Source organism: Schistocerca serialis, chromosome 7, assembly GCF_023864345.2.
Source record: "Schistocerca serialis cubense isolate TAMUIC-IGC-003099 chromosome 7, iqSchSeri2.2, whole genome shotgun sequence".
NCBI classification, from domain to species: Eukaryota; Metazoa; Arthropoda; class Insecta; order Orthoptera; family Acrididae; genus Schistocerca; species Schistocerca serialis.
The window spans coordinates 176,098,260-176,114,469 of record NC_064644.1 but is presented as its reverse complement, the minus strand read 5'-3'; the positions used below and the strand labels follow the sequence as shown (position 1 = coordinate 176,114,469).

At 42.4% G+C, this 16,210-nt stretch overlaps 1 protein-coding gene across 1 annotated transcript in view; it reads right to left on the bottom strand.

The window, feature by feature from the left end:
* Positions 1–16,210, bottom strand: part of LOC126412212 (nose resistant to fluoxetine protein 6-like) — a 552,579-nt gene that overhangs the window by 114,709 nt on the left and 421,660 nt on the right. The window contains exon 4 of the mRNA XM_050081695.1: positions 5,973–6,058. Coding sequence (XP_049937652.1) covers positions 5,973–6,058 — 86 coding nt within the window. The remainder of the gene's footprint in view (positions 1–5,972; positions 6,059–16,210) is intronic.

Genomic DNA, 16,210 nt, shown 5'->3' with positions numbered 1-16,210 from the left:
ATACATTGAATACACCTCCTCCTACCCCCCTCTGGGTCCACCAATTCCTCCCTGTGTCTGCCCATCACATCCTTCCACCTCCGTCTCTCTATCTCCTCCTCTCCACCGATTCTGACAACTAAACCTGGAGAAATCGCCTTCATTGACATAGCTTGGCCATACCCTCAAGGAAGGGAAGATGTTAAATGACTGCTTCCCTCGCTTCGGAAAGCAAATGCCATATTGTCCGATAAAGCTTCGAATTTTACTGGGCGAGTTTTGTGAGCATAACATCTAGCAGATTTTAATTTTACGTTTCCACCCGGAAAGTAATTGTACAGAAAAAATTTACAGAAATTTAACTCGAGCCCATACTACGCATAAACAAAGTGGGTTGACTTCATCACCCTCTTTGAGCAAATCGATCTTCCACATCTTTCCAAGGACACACACCAAACGAGATTATGTTAAACAAAGTAGAGAGAAACGAGTGGGTGGCTCCACTTCCACTCGCCCCAAGAAGTGATATCTCGTGGGAAGGAAAAACACCTAAGGGATTGTGCCTTTGAATGCTAGGGCTGTGACACGAATGAGAGCGAATGATGAAAAGCTAGGCCGAAAGCAGTCGTTTGATCTAGACGAGATGGTGCTTCCTAGATGTCATCCTAAGTCATCTGTTCTCAAGAAACGGAACAAGAAGTGTCAGTTATTGTGTACTGGCTCGTACCGTATTGTGAAAATTCTCCACGAAGGATGTTTCCTCCTATCACATCACAATTCTTGTGAAGCTGATAGGCTAGAGTACTACAGAGATCAAAGAAAATTTCTAAAGTAGAGATTTATTTTAATGTTGCTTGTAGTTATACCTGTACTTGTTTTATTTGCGAAGTATTGTATAGTGTTTCTGGATACGTGTATGTCAATGAAAATATGTAAGAGCGCTTGACATCTTATCAAATAATCCTTGACTGACATAGCTTTTTGCTCGAATGTACGTAATGTTAATAAGGCTTATGCAAAGCCGTGAATTTTTTGCTTAAACGATGCCACACTGTATGATAATCTACGGTGTACTAGAATGCTGATTCATGTTTTGATAATTGTGTCCTGTACACACTGATTTGTGCCTCCTTGTCAACAGTTTTACGTAATGTTAAATAGTAAACTGACAGTTAGTGATTGTGGGTGTGGATCCTCTCTTTAACTGTGTCACTAATCAGTGATATTTCATTGCAATTACCTGTTCGCGGATGACTTTCTGTACTTGAAGCATGTCCCATAAGGACATTCATGACCAGTCATTACGTGGACTACTCATTGTAGCACACTTAGACGTAGCATTGGTCGCTATCCTACAAGTTTCTATGAGGTACAGATCTCTACAATCAGACTGTATATAGCAATTTTAAAATTTATTAACTAAACACATCAGTGGAAGTAATCTGTAGTGCCTAATTAGTCACACAAATTTAAATTCTATGATTTTTGGGTTGGATTAAATGTACTTTATGACATGTTTTTCAAATGTATTTTGATTAAAGCTTTGTATGTATGTGTTTTTTGTCTATGTCCTGAACAGTATGCAGAATATGAGTTACTGGGTAGATGTTTAAAGTGCGTCATGTAACGTTAGCTTCTGGGGCATTGCGATGTTGGCATTCGCATTTACGAGCTTTGTTGCTTTTCTGGCAATGGTCGTTTTGCTTTGTTTCTCTAATATATTGGTTTAGGAGACTTGATGCACCAACCTTTTCTTCATATTATCATATTTGTTACACCATGGAAAACATACCGTTTGTAATTGAGGATTGTTAGTTACTTGTCAAATGATTAAATGTAATTTAACAGGGCATGATTTTACGTGTGAGAATCTTGGAAAGACTATTGTCACGATCCTGGGATTATAATCCAAACATTTTGCACAGTTCTGGTGCGCATCTTATTTATAGACTGTCGTGTTGCTAGCAGTGGTCCATAGACATTCTGTATATCGTAAAATGAATAGACAGGCTAACGTTTTGGTGAAGAAAAACTGTTTCACCTCTGTGTGATATCAATCAACACGAAACAAAGAATGTGTACAGTAGTGATGTTTACTCACCCTGGCCGGCCGGAATGGCCGTGCGGTTCTAGGCGCTACAGTCTGGAGCCGAGCGACCGCTACGGCCGCAGGTTCGAATCCTGCCTCGGACATGGATGTGTGTGATGTCCTTAGGTTAGTTAGGGTTAATTAGTTCTAAGTTCTAGGCGACTGATGACCTTAGAAGTTAAGTCGCATAGTGCTCAGAGCCATTTGAACCATTTTACTCACCCTGCCTGATCTCGATCAGGTGCTGATGTATTGTGAATCCTTGGGCACTATAATCCTGTGTTCCTGCATATAGTGAACTTTTCAGAAACACTATCACAAATGAAAAGCGTGTGTGATGAGCTTAGAAGTTTTGAGAACTTACGAGTCGCCTGGCTGCGAACGGTAGCCGACGGTCTCATGCTCAGCTGTGAACATGATTGTTGACAGAACGTGTGCATTCTTAAACCCTAAAACTTTCTGCGAGGGGTGTATGGTATATATGGATACTCGAGGAGTGCTTGTGGCGTCACTTTTATTATGAGTGTGAGTTTAAGAGAGCTTTCTGCTCTATCAAGCACCCTTATTTATTTAGGTTAAACGATTTGAACGCTAATAATTGTTGAGCCAGTAGAAAGGCTTTATAGTACCAACTTATAGATGGTGCAGCGGATCGGGACCAAGTTTTGTATAGAGCACGAATTTGTTTACCGTGAGCGGCATCAGCTCACAACATAGCGCTGGTAGCATTGTGCGAATGAGTCTTAAGCACTGATGCTGCGATTTGACTTTGTTCACGATTCTGTGAAGTACTCAGCAATGAGTTGGCAACACTTAAGTCTTCTGACATGCGCCTGCGCACTCGTAACACATTGCCTCGGCATACCGCCACTATGATGACGATGTGGGTGGAGGGGCTGCTTGCGGTCATCAACCAGACGCTCCCTCAATGCAAGCATTTCTCGGCGGGTGCACAGGATATATAAACAATGAGTGTACATTGAGTTTATATCACCTAAACAAATTCTTATAAAGCACTATGCCAGATGACCATGAGCCTTCTTTGGTATTGCACAAATTCATTTTCTGTGAAGATTTCAGCACAGCACAATATGAGAAAGCCTCGGGTCGACTTTGCTTCTGTATAAGTTCATACACTTTTTGTCAGCCACTTACAGAATACTGCAAGTCGACTCTGAGTTTGTATTAATTCACCTTTCTTTAAACGAAACTCCTAATCCATCGACGAAGGACATTGAGTCTACATTGCGTTTGTGTAACTTCAACATTTTCTTTGGACCATCGCTGTCCGTCGATTCATGAAGACATCGAGTCCACTTAGCATTGTATCGAGTCAGATACCTAAAAATTGTAACGATCTGAATCACAATTAATCGATGATTCATTCTATACAGACGTAAGATACGAAATTATTGAAATCTGCTACACCATATGTAATTCACAAATGATCAAGTCTTTGTTTGTCATTTGATTGAAGCACTCTGTATTTCCGTGAAAATTTTGTTCACTAGAAACTGTGACTGATCCATGGATCCTTATTTTTACCTGTAAAGATGCAAATACTTTAAAAACTGGAACTGAATAATAATTTTCTGTAGCAATCGCTATATGTGTAAATAAGTGATCAACTTCGTTGTGTGATTCTACTATCTGTAATGCTTCCTGAGTTTCTTACTATACATGTATATTTAATCATTACTGAATTCCGTTACGTACTGAATGTATTTGTAAGATGAAAACTATGCAAGTAATGGTACAATGATTCCCACCCTAACGTGGTCGAAGACCTAAAGGTATTCGGCATTTTTACTCTGTTTTACTCTATTTACTCTATTACTCTATTTACTCTAACCGGCATTTTTACTCTATTTTTAACATTATTTTACTTCTGTTCCAAAGATATTCGATATTAAATATAACTAACACTCAAATAAAACAGTCACTGGTCGCACAGAATTTGATACAGTATTTAGCAAAAATTTCACATGAAGTTTATCACTGAAATCAGAATACAGTGTGATTAAGTACAGTCACTGATCTGGTGTCAATACTGATTGGCTTTCAGTGATGTTATTAGCCTCGCTTCTGTTTGTGGCGGTCGTTCGTGTCCACTGACCTGATGAAAGATCATGGGAATCAGTGATACTGGGAGACCCATACCTCACCAACTCTTGGAGAAATTGTGTGAGGGAGTTCTTGAAGAGCTCCTGAACGCTCACCAGTATGTGGCAAGAATGGAAAATCTGATATCATACCTTTACGACCAGAATAACAAATGATATATTCTAGCAAGACAATGCAATACCCCACACAACAGACTCACTAAGAAATGTTCAGATATTTGACTGGTCTGTCTGCTCCTCTGATCTGCCGTTGTGTAGCATGTCTGGGCAGCATTGGAAAGACATATACTTCCATACCAACCTCCAGATAGCAGTCTACAAGAACTGAAGTAGGATGAGTTTCAGGCACAAAAAGAAATTCCTCAGTATTACATTCGGAAGCTATTTGCTTCTGTTTCATAACGAGTACAAGAGTATACTCATTTGATATCAGTTGTGACATTAACATCTCCCCATGGTATGATAAATTCATATTCATGTAACCCTGTACATTCGTGTCAACGTATTTATTCTTGTTCGATTGATCAGAAGTTTTGACGCCTGACAGACCAGATTTCTAAAGAGGGAAGGAAGACAAGGATTTAACGCCCCATCGACGAAGAGGTCAGTAGTGATAGAGCACAAGCTGAGATTGATGAAGGATGGTGTGGGTAATATATGTTCTCGTTTTCAAAGCAACCATCCCAACACTTGCCGAAAGGATTTTTAAGAAAACATGGAAAATCTAAATATGGATGGCAAGGTGGATATTTCAACCGCCAACCTCCCGACTGCGAGGCCATCTGGTTCTAAATGTATGATAATATAATCGGCAATCAAAAAGCTTCCGTTTGAGGGCGTTGCTGCAGTATATACGCAACGTAGCGTGATTCTGATGCAGGTATATAATCACCGACATGTAGCAAGAGTTTAGTGTGGCATTTGTGTTTTTCTGACACGCGTGCAGTAAAAGTGGAAACACGAACTTTGACGACGTTGTTATCAAATGCGTCCAAACAGAACCATCAGGCTACCGAAAGACTAACACCGGTAGACATCCATCAGAGAATGAAGAACATATTAGAGCATTACATGTTTTGGAAAGCACCATTGTGGAATGGTGCACCAAGTTCCGTGCTGGTCGTGGTTTCACACAAGACGTTGGTCGTTCCAGGAGGCCAGCCTCATCTAATACGGACTAGTGGGAGAAACCTGAGCACTCCCCCCCCCCCCCCCCCCTATAGTCCTCATCTCTCCCCATGCGATTATCATGCCTTCGGTTCCTTAAGAAAGGCCTTGAAGGATCGAAAATTCCCACCAGATGAGGACTTGCAGCAGGCAGTTATGGACTATTTACACAGTAAGCCGTGGTGTGGTGGTGGTTAGTGTTTAACGTCCCGTCGACAACGAGGTCATTAGAGACGGAGCGCAAGCTCGGGTTAGGGAAGGATTGGGAAGGAAATCGGCCGTGCCCTTTCAAAGGAACCATCTCGGCATTCGCCTGAAACGATTTAGGGAAATCACGGAAAACCTAAATCAGGATGGCCGGAGACGGGATTGAACCGTCGTCCTCCCGAATGCGAGTCCAGTGTGCTAACCACTGCGCCACCTCGCTCGGTATGTGGTGTTTTACCAAATGGATATCTTCAGCCTGAAGCTTCAATTCTTACGCCAATTTTGCCTGAGGACTGTATTGGCTTTGAACAGAAACTTTTCTGATCGGCAATTATGTTTATATGAACTGCACATGCTTCATATAGGAGATAAATGGAACTTTAGATGAAATTCGTCAGTGTGATTACCTTTCTGCAGTTGATTGCTCTTTGACGTGACGATGTCACAGACTGTAGAAACGATGAGGATGACTGCTACCAGGACCATGGCTCCTCTGGAACACATATTCACAGTTTCAGTGTCGAAAGTAAGGTAACCTGCAATGACATTCTAAAAGAGAGAGAAATTTATTAATTCAGTTAATGTTCGAAACTAGGAAAGCGACTCATCATATCTTCTGCTTCAGTTTTAATACTGTCTGGTGTTAACTGAATGTAGATTTCAGTCGAAATGTTGTTCAGCATGGCCAGTGGAAGCAAAACAGACAGATATCAGCACTGCATCTGCTGTCAAAAATGTTTTACAATGATATGAAGAACACAAGACCGGAATCCCAGCAAAATGAGAAGATGTAACATTAAAAGCGACAAGTCCCCTAAGAATTATGAGTATGCAGTTGATATGTCTGTGTCGGGCAGGTTCCCATAATATGGCTTGGCTGGATGAGCTGGGTTTTTACGGCTGGACAGAGTGACTGTAAGGTAATGGCAAGGGTTGGCGTGAGGTAGGTGTTAGGCATCAGGCAGCAGCGGTTGGCAATCCCAGTAATGGGGGAACTCAGGTGGCATACCTGCTGAATGAGTTAAGATGACCAAGTGAGTGTATAAAATGAAAACCTAACATATTCACTGAAATACCAAAACAGATTACAGGCATGCAACGAAACCTCTAAAGACAATGTCTGATTCACGATTGTGAAATGAACTCACTAAAATTAATACCCTGCAATAAAATTATTACTAACAAAGTTATTAACATTTGTAATTATAATTTCTTATAAAGTCTGGAACTAATGAAGCAGACACGTAATGTATATGTACAATACATCATTTGAAAGCTCTTGATACCAGCAATGGAGAGAACATGTCACTATTACTGATAAAAAAATAGGTAAACAGCTATAAACTATTTATAGAACAACATGGAAAAAGGTACATAAGCTAGAACATCGCTGTTAGCACCAACTGTGAACAGGTTTCAAATGGATGATGTACACAGTCCATCAGCTGCCAGTTTTTATTATCTTTTGTCTTGGACCCGGTTTCGACACCGTTAAGGGTATCTTCATCTTCTGAAAAGGTCGTGAAATTCCAACCTGCCCAGATATCCAAGGCTGCAACTAAATACACACCTCAAAAAAGTTTTGCATCACCCCAGTTCCCAGAATTCTTGAAGATAGACGTTGATTGTGGATATTGTATCACAGACACAGTCCCTTTGACTGTTCAAAGACGTCACTAACCCCGCCCAAAGATGTAAACAACCATGGATGAACAGCGCCTATTAGACGGAGGTAGTCCGACAGCCGATCATTTCCAGTCATTTCACCAGGAAGGAGGTAGATGGCTCGTGTTGTCTGTAGTTCAACCATGCCTAGACAGTCAATGCCTTCTAGACTCTCAACAAGGGAAGTGTCCAGGCGTCTCGGAGTGAACCAAAGAGATGTTATTCGGACATGGAGGAGATACAGAGAGACAGGAACTGTCGATGACATGCCTTGCTCAGGCCGCCCAGGGGCTACTACTGCAGTGGATGACTGCTATCTACGTATTATGGCTCGTAGGAACCCTGACAGCAACGCCACCATGTTGAATAATGCTTTTCGTGCAGCCACAGGACGTCGCGTTACGACTCAATCTGTGTGCAATAGGTTGCATGATGCGCAACTTTACTCTCGACGTCCATGACGTGGTCCATCTTTGCAACCACGACACCATGCAGCGCGGTACAGATGGGCCCAACAACACGCCCAATGGACCACTCAGGATTGGCATCACGTTCTCTTCACCGATGAGTATTGCATTGCCGTCAACCAGACAATCGTTGGAGACGTGTTTGGAGGCAACCCGGTCAGGCTGAACGACTTATGCACACTGTCCAGCGAGTGCAGCAAGGTGGAGGTACCCTGCTGTTTTGGGGCGGCATTATGTGGGGCCGACGTACGCCGCTGGTGGTCATGGAAGGCGCCGTAATGGTTGTACCATACGTGAATGCCATCCTCCCACCAACAGTACAACCATATCTGCAGCATATTGGCGAGGCATTCGTCTTCATGGACGACAATTTGCGCCCCCATCGTGCACGTCTTGTGAATGGCTTCCTTCAGGATGACGACATCGCTCGATTAGAATGGCCAGCATGTTCTCTAGACATGAACTATATCGAACATGCCTGGGATGGATTGAAAAGAGCTGTTTATGGACGACGGGACCCATCAACCACTCTGAGGGATCTACGCCGAATCGCTGTTGAGGAGTGGGACAATCCCATCCATTGATCTCAGGAAATCCTTTATCTGTTTAGACATATTTAGATATTTGAATGTATGTAAAATAGTAATTTGACTGGCATAGGGCTGCAGCGCCAAGGAGTATAAGTACACTAGTTTTAGGTGCAGCTCCAGATGTGACGAACAAAGTTAATAAATCCGATCGTTGCTATGAAATTTGGAATGAATGTTATAACATGAGATTGCAAAATAACCAGTAGTATTTAATATATATTTCAGAATGTAGAAACATTATTTTAATATCTGTACAACCTATGACAATGCCATGAACTGTCACTGGTGGCGTGAATGTGGCTACATTAGCTGATGGTGGCTTGGCTAAAAGCTGTGAAGCTGAAATCTGGAAGAGGGAAACTAATCTCGATGTGCAAATCAATCCATCTGGAGCAGAGAGTCTGAGCACTACATAGAGAATGAACATGGAGGAAAACACTACACAATACCAGCATTACCGACTGACAACTGAGCACAGGGAAACAAAGCACAGTGCGAGGCAAATGTTCACTCTACAGGGATTGATATGAGCATTAGGAACGCCACACAAGATCTGTTGCCTCTGGTAGGTCAAGGTAAATGCATGGGTCAGAGGCTCTATTCATGCCATGTTTGGCACACGCCCTCTGCAGTGCCAACGCTGCTTGCTCCATTGGTAGAAGGGGGGGGGGAAGAAGATTAAGTAGGCTGGAGTAACAACTGATCCACTGGTACTGGTAGGGAAGAAGACTCTGCCACTGGCGAGTGTGGGGAAGAGGACACTAGTGCGAATTCTAGGACTCTGCATCGGCCCCACTGATGTCCTATTCTGTTGTCGTAGGTAGGACAGCAGGGGGCGCTTAGGGGACACCAGAGGATGAGCTGTTCTTTGGAACAAAGTCACAACCGACTCCACTGACTAGCTGGCTTGCAAATGATGGCTTCGGAGATCCTACAGGTCCTGAACGCAAGTGAATGGGATGATGGATCAACTTCCCCCGACCGATTTTCACCACAAACAACTGACAGGACATACATATCCACACCCACCCACCCACTCAGCCACACACACACACACGCACACACACACACACACACACACACACACACACAATCACACCATGATTGCTGCAGTGAGGGAGGGAGGGACGGAAGGAGTGGGGGGACTGCCCCTCAGGAGCGTCACCCTGCCTGAGGCTGCATAGTCACATACTGCGTCTGGCTAGAGCGGGTATATTATCCATCTAATGCCCTGTACAACCCCACCAATAACCTCATCAGTGTACAGAACTATGGTCTGGCTAGTGCGCTGTGCCACTCCACACCATGTAAAACCATGTTCACATAAGGTGCTACAGTCTTCTAGCCGGTTAGTATACTATACCGTTATACCACTCCATGTTAAATAGCGTTCAGGTACAGCACCATAGCACTAGTGCACTGTACCAATCCACCCAAAACCGCGCTCAAGTACAGCGCTACACTCTAGCATTTACTTAATGCGCACTACCACCTGTAGGTAAATTGACTGGTGTGCAAGTAAGTCTGCCACACTCTCAAGAGCGAGGAAAGTTTACAAGTTGTGTTCTGTCTGCAAAGAATTTTAATTGACTACCTATGAACTATGTGGAGATTCTTACTATTGAATCCAACAATGTTGATATAAGTTTTATACAGGAGTTTTACATTAAAGCAAGAGAAACATGTTTTTCACAATCTAGGACATTAATCTCCACAATACCATCAAATATAGATATTGCCCAGTCGGGTCTGGTTCTCACAAACAATGTTATGTCAAAAGTGATAAGGAAAAGAACGAATGTGTCGAACAACCTAAACCACTCGATATTAAGGAAATATCTCCCTTAAGTACAGTTAATGTACTATGTGCTTAGGTAACAAAACTGGAAATGAATGACACTGAAGTCAAGAAACAAAAACTGGAGTATGTTGCGGAGACAACTGCCATAAAGGAAGAATATAAACTTCAATTCCTCATATAATTTTAGAAATTTCTAAGGAATGTTCTCTACCCCTTACGTCTTGCAGATTGAAACAATAACAATAGAAGATCAAGATAGAAAAGGGAGTAAGTTAGGGACGCAGCCTTTCGCTTTTGCTATTCAAGCAGAAGTGAGAGTAGCGACTGTTAATGTCAAAATTGGGATCTATGCAGCAGACAACGTGAAGGCGTTTATCTACCTAGGAAGCAAAATAATGCAGGATTTATGAAGCAAAATGGAAATTAGATGCAGACTAGCTATGAAGTAAAATGGAAATTAGATGCAGACTAGCTCTGGAATGGAGATCATTCCTCACTGAAAGAAATTACTGAGAATGTAGGTTTGGAGTTCAGCATTGTATGGACATGAACCATGGCTGGTAGGAAAACTGGAAAAGGGAAGGCTCAGATTGTTTCAGATGTGATATTACAGAAGGTTCTGGAAATTAACAAAAGAAGGAAGGGCGGTCTCACATAATCAGGGAGGAAAGGAATATATGGAAAACATAAGATGGGGCAGAATGACAGGGCATATGTTAAGATTTTAATAAAAGGCAGTTCAGATGGCAATAGATTTTTGTTTCTTATTCTTGTTTCCAATCTTGTTCTATAAGGCCATCCCCAGACCAAGGCTCTGATATATGTAACACTAGCCTCTTGCTTACAGCTTCGCCTGTGTACACTTTAATCACATATATTTCACAAATCTCCTCCTCAGCCCTCTTTGTCTTCATCTCTTCACTCCCTGCCTCTGTCCACCTCATCCTCTCCCACTTCAATTTGTCCATCTCCTCCCCCCAATACTGTTTGTCTCTCAATCTCCTCCCTTCCCCTCACTTTGTTAATCGTGCCCGCATCTTGTGGTCGTGTGGTAGCATTCTCGCTTCCCACGCCCGGGTTCCCGGGTTCGATTCCCGGCGGGGTCAGGGATTTTCTCTGCCTCGTGATGGCTGGGTGTTGTGTGATGTCCTTAGGTTAGTTAGATTTAAGTAGTTCTAAGTTCTAGGGGACTGATGACCTAAGATGTTGAGTCCCATAGTGCTCAGAGCCATTTGAACCATTTGTTAATCGCCTTTATCCCTTTTCCCTCTGCCTCAGTGAATATCTTCCTCCCCCAATCACATTCCATATTTTCTTACCTCTATTTCTTGTCTACCTTCCCACTACCCTTTGTAGCCTCCACCTAACTCCTGCATCTCACTCTTCCTCAATTCTCTCTGACCATCTCTTCCCCCCTTCTCGATGCCCACCCCTCTTCACCTATCACTCTGTCCATCTCCACAACCCCCATCTCTCTTCCGATCTTGTCTTCCTCCAGACTTTCTCTGCCCACCTCCTCTGACCTTCTCTCTCTATCTCCTAGTATCCCCCATCTCTCCAACCCCTACTCTATGTGTCATAACCTTCCCCCATCCATATTTATTTAGATGTGTAGCCCCAGAAAAGCAGGCCTTCCTATCCCAACATAAAATGACTGTCATGCAGGGCAACCTACATATCAGAGGCTGGAAAAAAAAAATCTCTTCCTGCCCCTGAAATGTAGGCTGCCCTGCAAAGCAGGTTGATAAAGCAGGCTGATACTACCCACACAAACCATGACTGCTTTGAAGAGTGATCTATGTGGCAGGAGCTCAAATAGGTATTTTTTCTGTTATATACACTCCTATTGGCATTGGGATATTGTGATCCCCTCAGTGCTGATGCTTGTGGAGTTTGCTGTTTGTATGCCAAATTTGGTTGAAATCAATCCAGGGGTTCAGGAAAAAATTCAAGACATACTTACTTACAGTTGGTTTATTATATACAGGGTAAGACAGCTAAGACAGCCCACCCAAAATACATCCAGATTGAATAAATACATCCGTGTTGGGCTTTCGCAGAGTTTTAATGAGCAATGTAGCGAATATCTTGATGATTGCAAGTAATTTTAACCGTTTATGGTCGCTGAATTACGACACACTTTTTTCTAATAGAATTACATGCTTTTTCTGTGGCATTTGACCGAAGCTTCTAAGAGAACTTTACTGACCGCAAAACATTGCCCCACTGTCACCAGAAAAGGTTCCACAACCATCTGCCCTATTCTACCAAAGGTAAACAAATGCGTCATTCAGATATGGTTCTTATGTTTACATGTGCTCTTGAAACTCATCAGTCTTTCTTCTGGTGTTATAGTAATCGGATACCTTGCTCGCAAAGCTATTGTGGCATTCACAATGTGTGCAACGGTCGAACAAGTGAATATTGTTTATGGCGAATGTCGCCAAAGAATTGGAGCAGCTGTGTAGTTGTATGCTGAAGAGTACCCAGATCATGCCTAACGCTCACGAATTGTCTATGCGAATAGCAAAAAAAAGCTATAGAAACTGGAAGTGTAAGGAATAAATTACTCCAAAGAAAAAGAAGAGTAACTGATAAAAAAATGAAATATACATTTTAGCAGCAGTAAAACACATCGGAAATATCACTAAGGATACCTCGGAAGTATGAGAGGATCAACCAAATGAGTTTTCTGCAAACGCTAGCTTCATCCCACTCCATCGTCTTCACATTTCGCTGCATCTGCACTTTCGTGGCAGTGATTTCCAACAACTTTACGAGCAGTCAGGTGGCTTGCGGAGTATGGACGTAGATGTAGATGTAGATGTAGATGTGGCGTATCCATACAAAATTTTGTTTCACAAAGCTGCATCGTTTATACACCGTGGGAAAGTCAAGCTTCACAATCTGCACCAATTATCAGTTGAAAATCCAATCTTTCTCAAAGAAGTGGATAAAAGCAACGCTCTTTGTCTATCAAAGTTCGATGTGTGTTTTTGAAGACCCGCATCGTGGGTTCCTGTTGATTGATGGGAATAATATATATATATTCATGTATCTCAAATTCTTAAGATATGCTGCTACCACAGTTATTGGAAGACGTCCCAGTACACACAACGCAGTCAGTGTGGTACCAACATGACGGATGTCCCTTCCATTCCGCACATATAATGAGAGACACTCTTAAGACAACATTTAAAGAGCACTGAAACGAGCGTTCAGGAATCGCAAAATGTTCTGGACGCTCAAAAAGTCTGTGAGAAAATTAAATCAAGAGGTCTACTAGGAAACACCGATGAATCCCGAAGGCATGACATGTGTTATAGCACGGGCCTGTGCTGCCGTTAACTCCAGATAAAATTCAACGTGCAGTGTTGTTTCTTCTGAATCACTTTATAGCGTGTAGCACTTGGTACGGCCAGGCGTTTGTGGAATAGCTTGTCCAGACAGTGGACAACGGAATAGTGGTTTGCTTCGCTGTCATCTTTATACTATTTGATCCAGTCTCAAACGTATTATGCCGTTGAAGTTCTCTTACAAGGGAACCTCCCCATCGCACCCCCCTCAGATTTAGTTATAAGTTGGCACAGTGGATAGGCCTTGAAAAACTGAACACAGATCAATCGAGAAAACAGGAAGAAGTTGTGTGGAACTATGAAAAAATAAGCAAAATATACAAACTGAATAGTCCATGCGAAGATAATCTGATCTCAGGAGCGCCGTGGTCCCGTGGTTAGCGTGAGCAGCTGCGGAACGAGATGTCCTTGGTTCAAGTCTCCCCTCAAGTGAAAAGTTTACTTTCTTTATTTTCGCAAAGTTATGATCCGTCCATTCGTTCATTGACGTCTCTGTTCACTGTAATAAGTTTAGTATCTGTGTTTTGCGACCGCACCGCAAAACCGTGCGATTAGTAGACGAAAGGACGTGCCTCTCCAATGGGAACAGAAAACATTTGATCGCAAGGTCATAGGTCAACCGATTCCTCCACAGGAAAACACGTCTGATATATTCTATACGACACTGGTGAGGACATGTGCGTCACATGACAGGAATATGTTGTCGAACCACCTAACTTGTACACTTGGCGAATGAGTAAAAAGATTCTTCTGCATTGCCCGATTTAGGTTTTCTTGTGGATGTGAGAATTACTCCCAAAAAAGTGATGAAAACATAAGAGTTAGTCACATAAACTGCAACAAATGAATCCAACAGTTTCACAGTCGCACACTTTTCCCTGTGCTCTGTCAAAACATATGTTTTTAACGTTTTCAAATTTTTCCGTGTGTAGACCGTCAAATCCTGCATATGTCCAAGCAAATCTGAACATGTCCTAGAATTTTGGATAGCGAAGTTTATTATGTGTGAGTGCCTGAACTTTGATAATTGTCTGAAAATAAAAAATAAAATTTTACGCTCGAAGGAAGACTTGAACCAAGGACCTCTTGCTCCGCAGCTGCTCACGCTAACCGCGAAACCACGACGCTCCTAAATTCAGATTATCCTTGATGTTGCTTATCTGCGGATGGACTACTCAGTTTGTATATTTTGCTTATTTTTTTTCATAGTTCCACATAACTTCTTCCTGTTTTCTCGATTGATCTGTGTTCAGTTTTTCAAGGCCTATCCGCTGTGCCAACTTATAACTAAATCTGAGGGGGGTGCGATGGGGAGGTTCCCTTGTTAGAAGCTTCTTTCAAATGTCACAGAAAAAATTATATAGCTCCATTAGCGAAAAGAGAACGAAGTCGGTATCGTAATTCGGCGACTATAAAAGGCAAAACTTACTTGCAAATGCCGTGAAATTTCCATATTTTCAGCAATATCTTGGCGAAAACCGTACCTCGATACATTTATTCATTCTGTACATATTTGGGTGGCCCTTATTAGCTGCCTCATGCTGTATATTGATTTTTCATAGGTTGTGTATGATAAATGCTTAATCATCTTAAAACTAGCATATGGGCAACATCTGCTAATAGAAAATGCTGTTTTACCCAGATAACGTAAGGAGCCACTGCAGAAAGGCGCCGTATCTGTCACGTTCCTCATGTGATCCCATGATAAAGAACATCAGAATCCACAAACAGTGTATGTACCAACGAAAATCATTATGTTATACATGAAAACGGAATAGAATACTCCTTACAATGTGCTAATACCAGTGGAAGGGAATGCAATAGAAAACGAATGAGTAGTTTCGGCAAAGTGAAGGCAGCAGAGGATCAAGTAGGTAAAAAGGCATGGCCTAGTAGAAATCCTTGGATATAAGAGAAGATATCGAATTTTACTGACAAATGTGAAGAAATAAAAATGCAGAAACTGAAGCAGGTGAACGTGAATGCAGACTTCTAAAAAATGAAATTGACAGTATGCGTAAAATCGCTAAGGAAAGGCAAGCTCAAGCATTTGTAGACTTGGGGATAATTTTTGACAATGTTGACTGAAATACACTCTTTGGAATTCTGAATGTAACGAGCACAATATAGGAGGAGGGAAAGGTTATTTACAGTTTGTACAAAGTTCGGTCTCCCCCCTGCGCCCTCCCCATGAACCACGGACGTTACCATTGCTGGGGTGGCCTTCGTGTCTCAGCGATACAGATAGCCGTACCGTATATGAAGATGGTATCTGTTTTTTCGCACATCCGAAAGAACAGATACCATCGGTGACCATCCAGCTGTCTTAGAATGAAATGATAATTAAATCAAGACCCTAAGTTGTCGACAGGGGTTGATATACATCAACGGGGACAGTTGAAAAGGTGTGCCTGAACCGGGACTCGAACGTGGGATCTCCTGCTTACATGGCAGACGCTCGATCCATCTGAGCCACCGAGGGCACAGAAGATAGCCCGACTGCAGGGATTTACCCCTTGCACGCTCCCCGTGAGACCCGCATTTCCAACTTAATGTCCACGCAGTACATTCGTAGTGCCCCTACCCATTACACTCATTAATCGCAGCAGACAATTTTACCGAGTCCCGTGAGAGTTCGGGCAATGCCTGTGCGTACAGCATAGAAGAAGGTCAATTGTCGGTTAGCCTTAACTATATGAAGATAGTATCTGTTATTTCGAACACACATTTTCAACTGTCCCCTTTGATGTATATGGACGCTTGTCG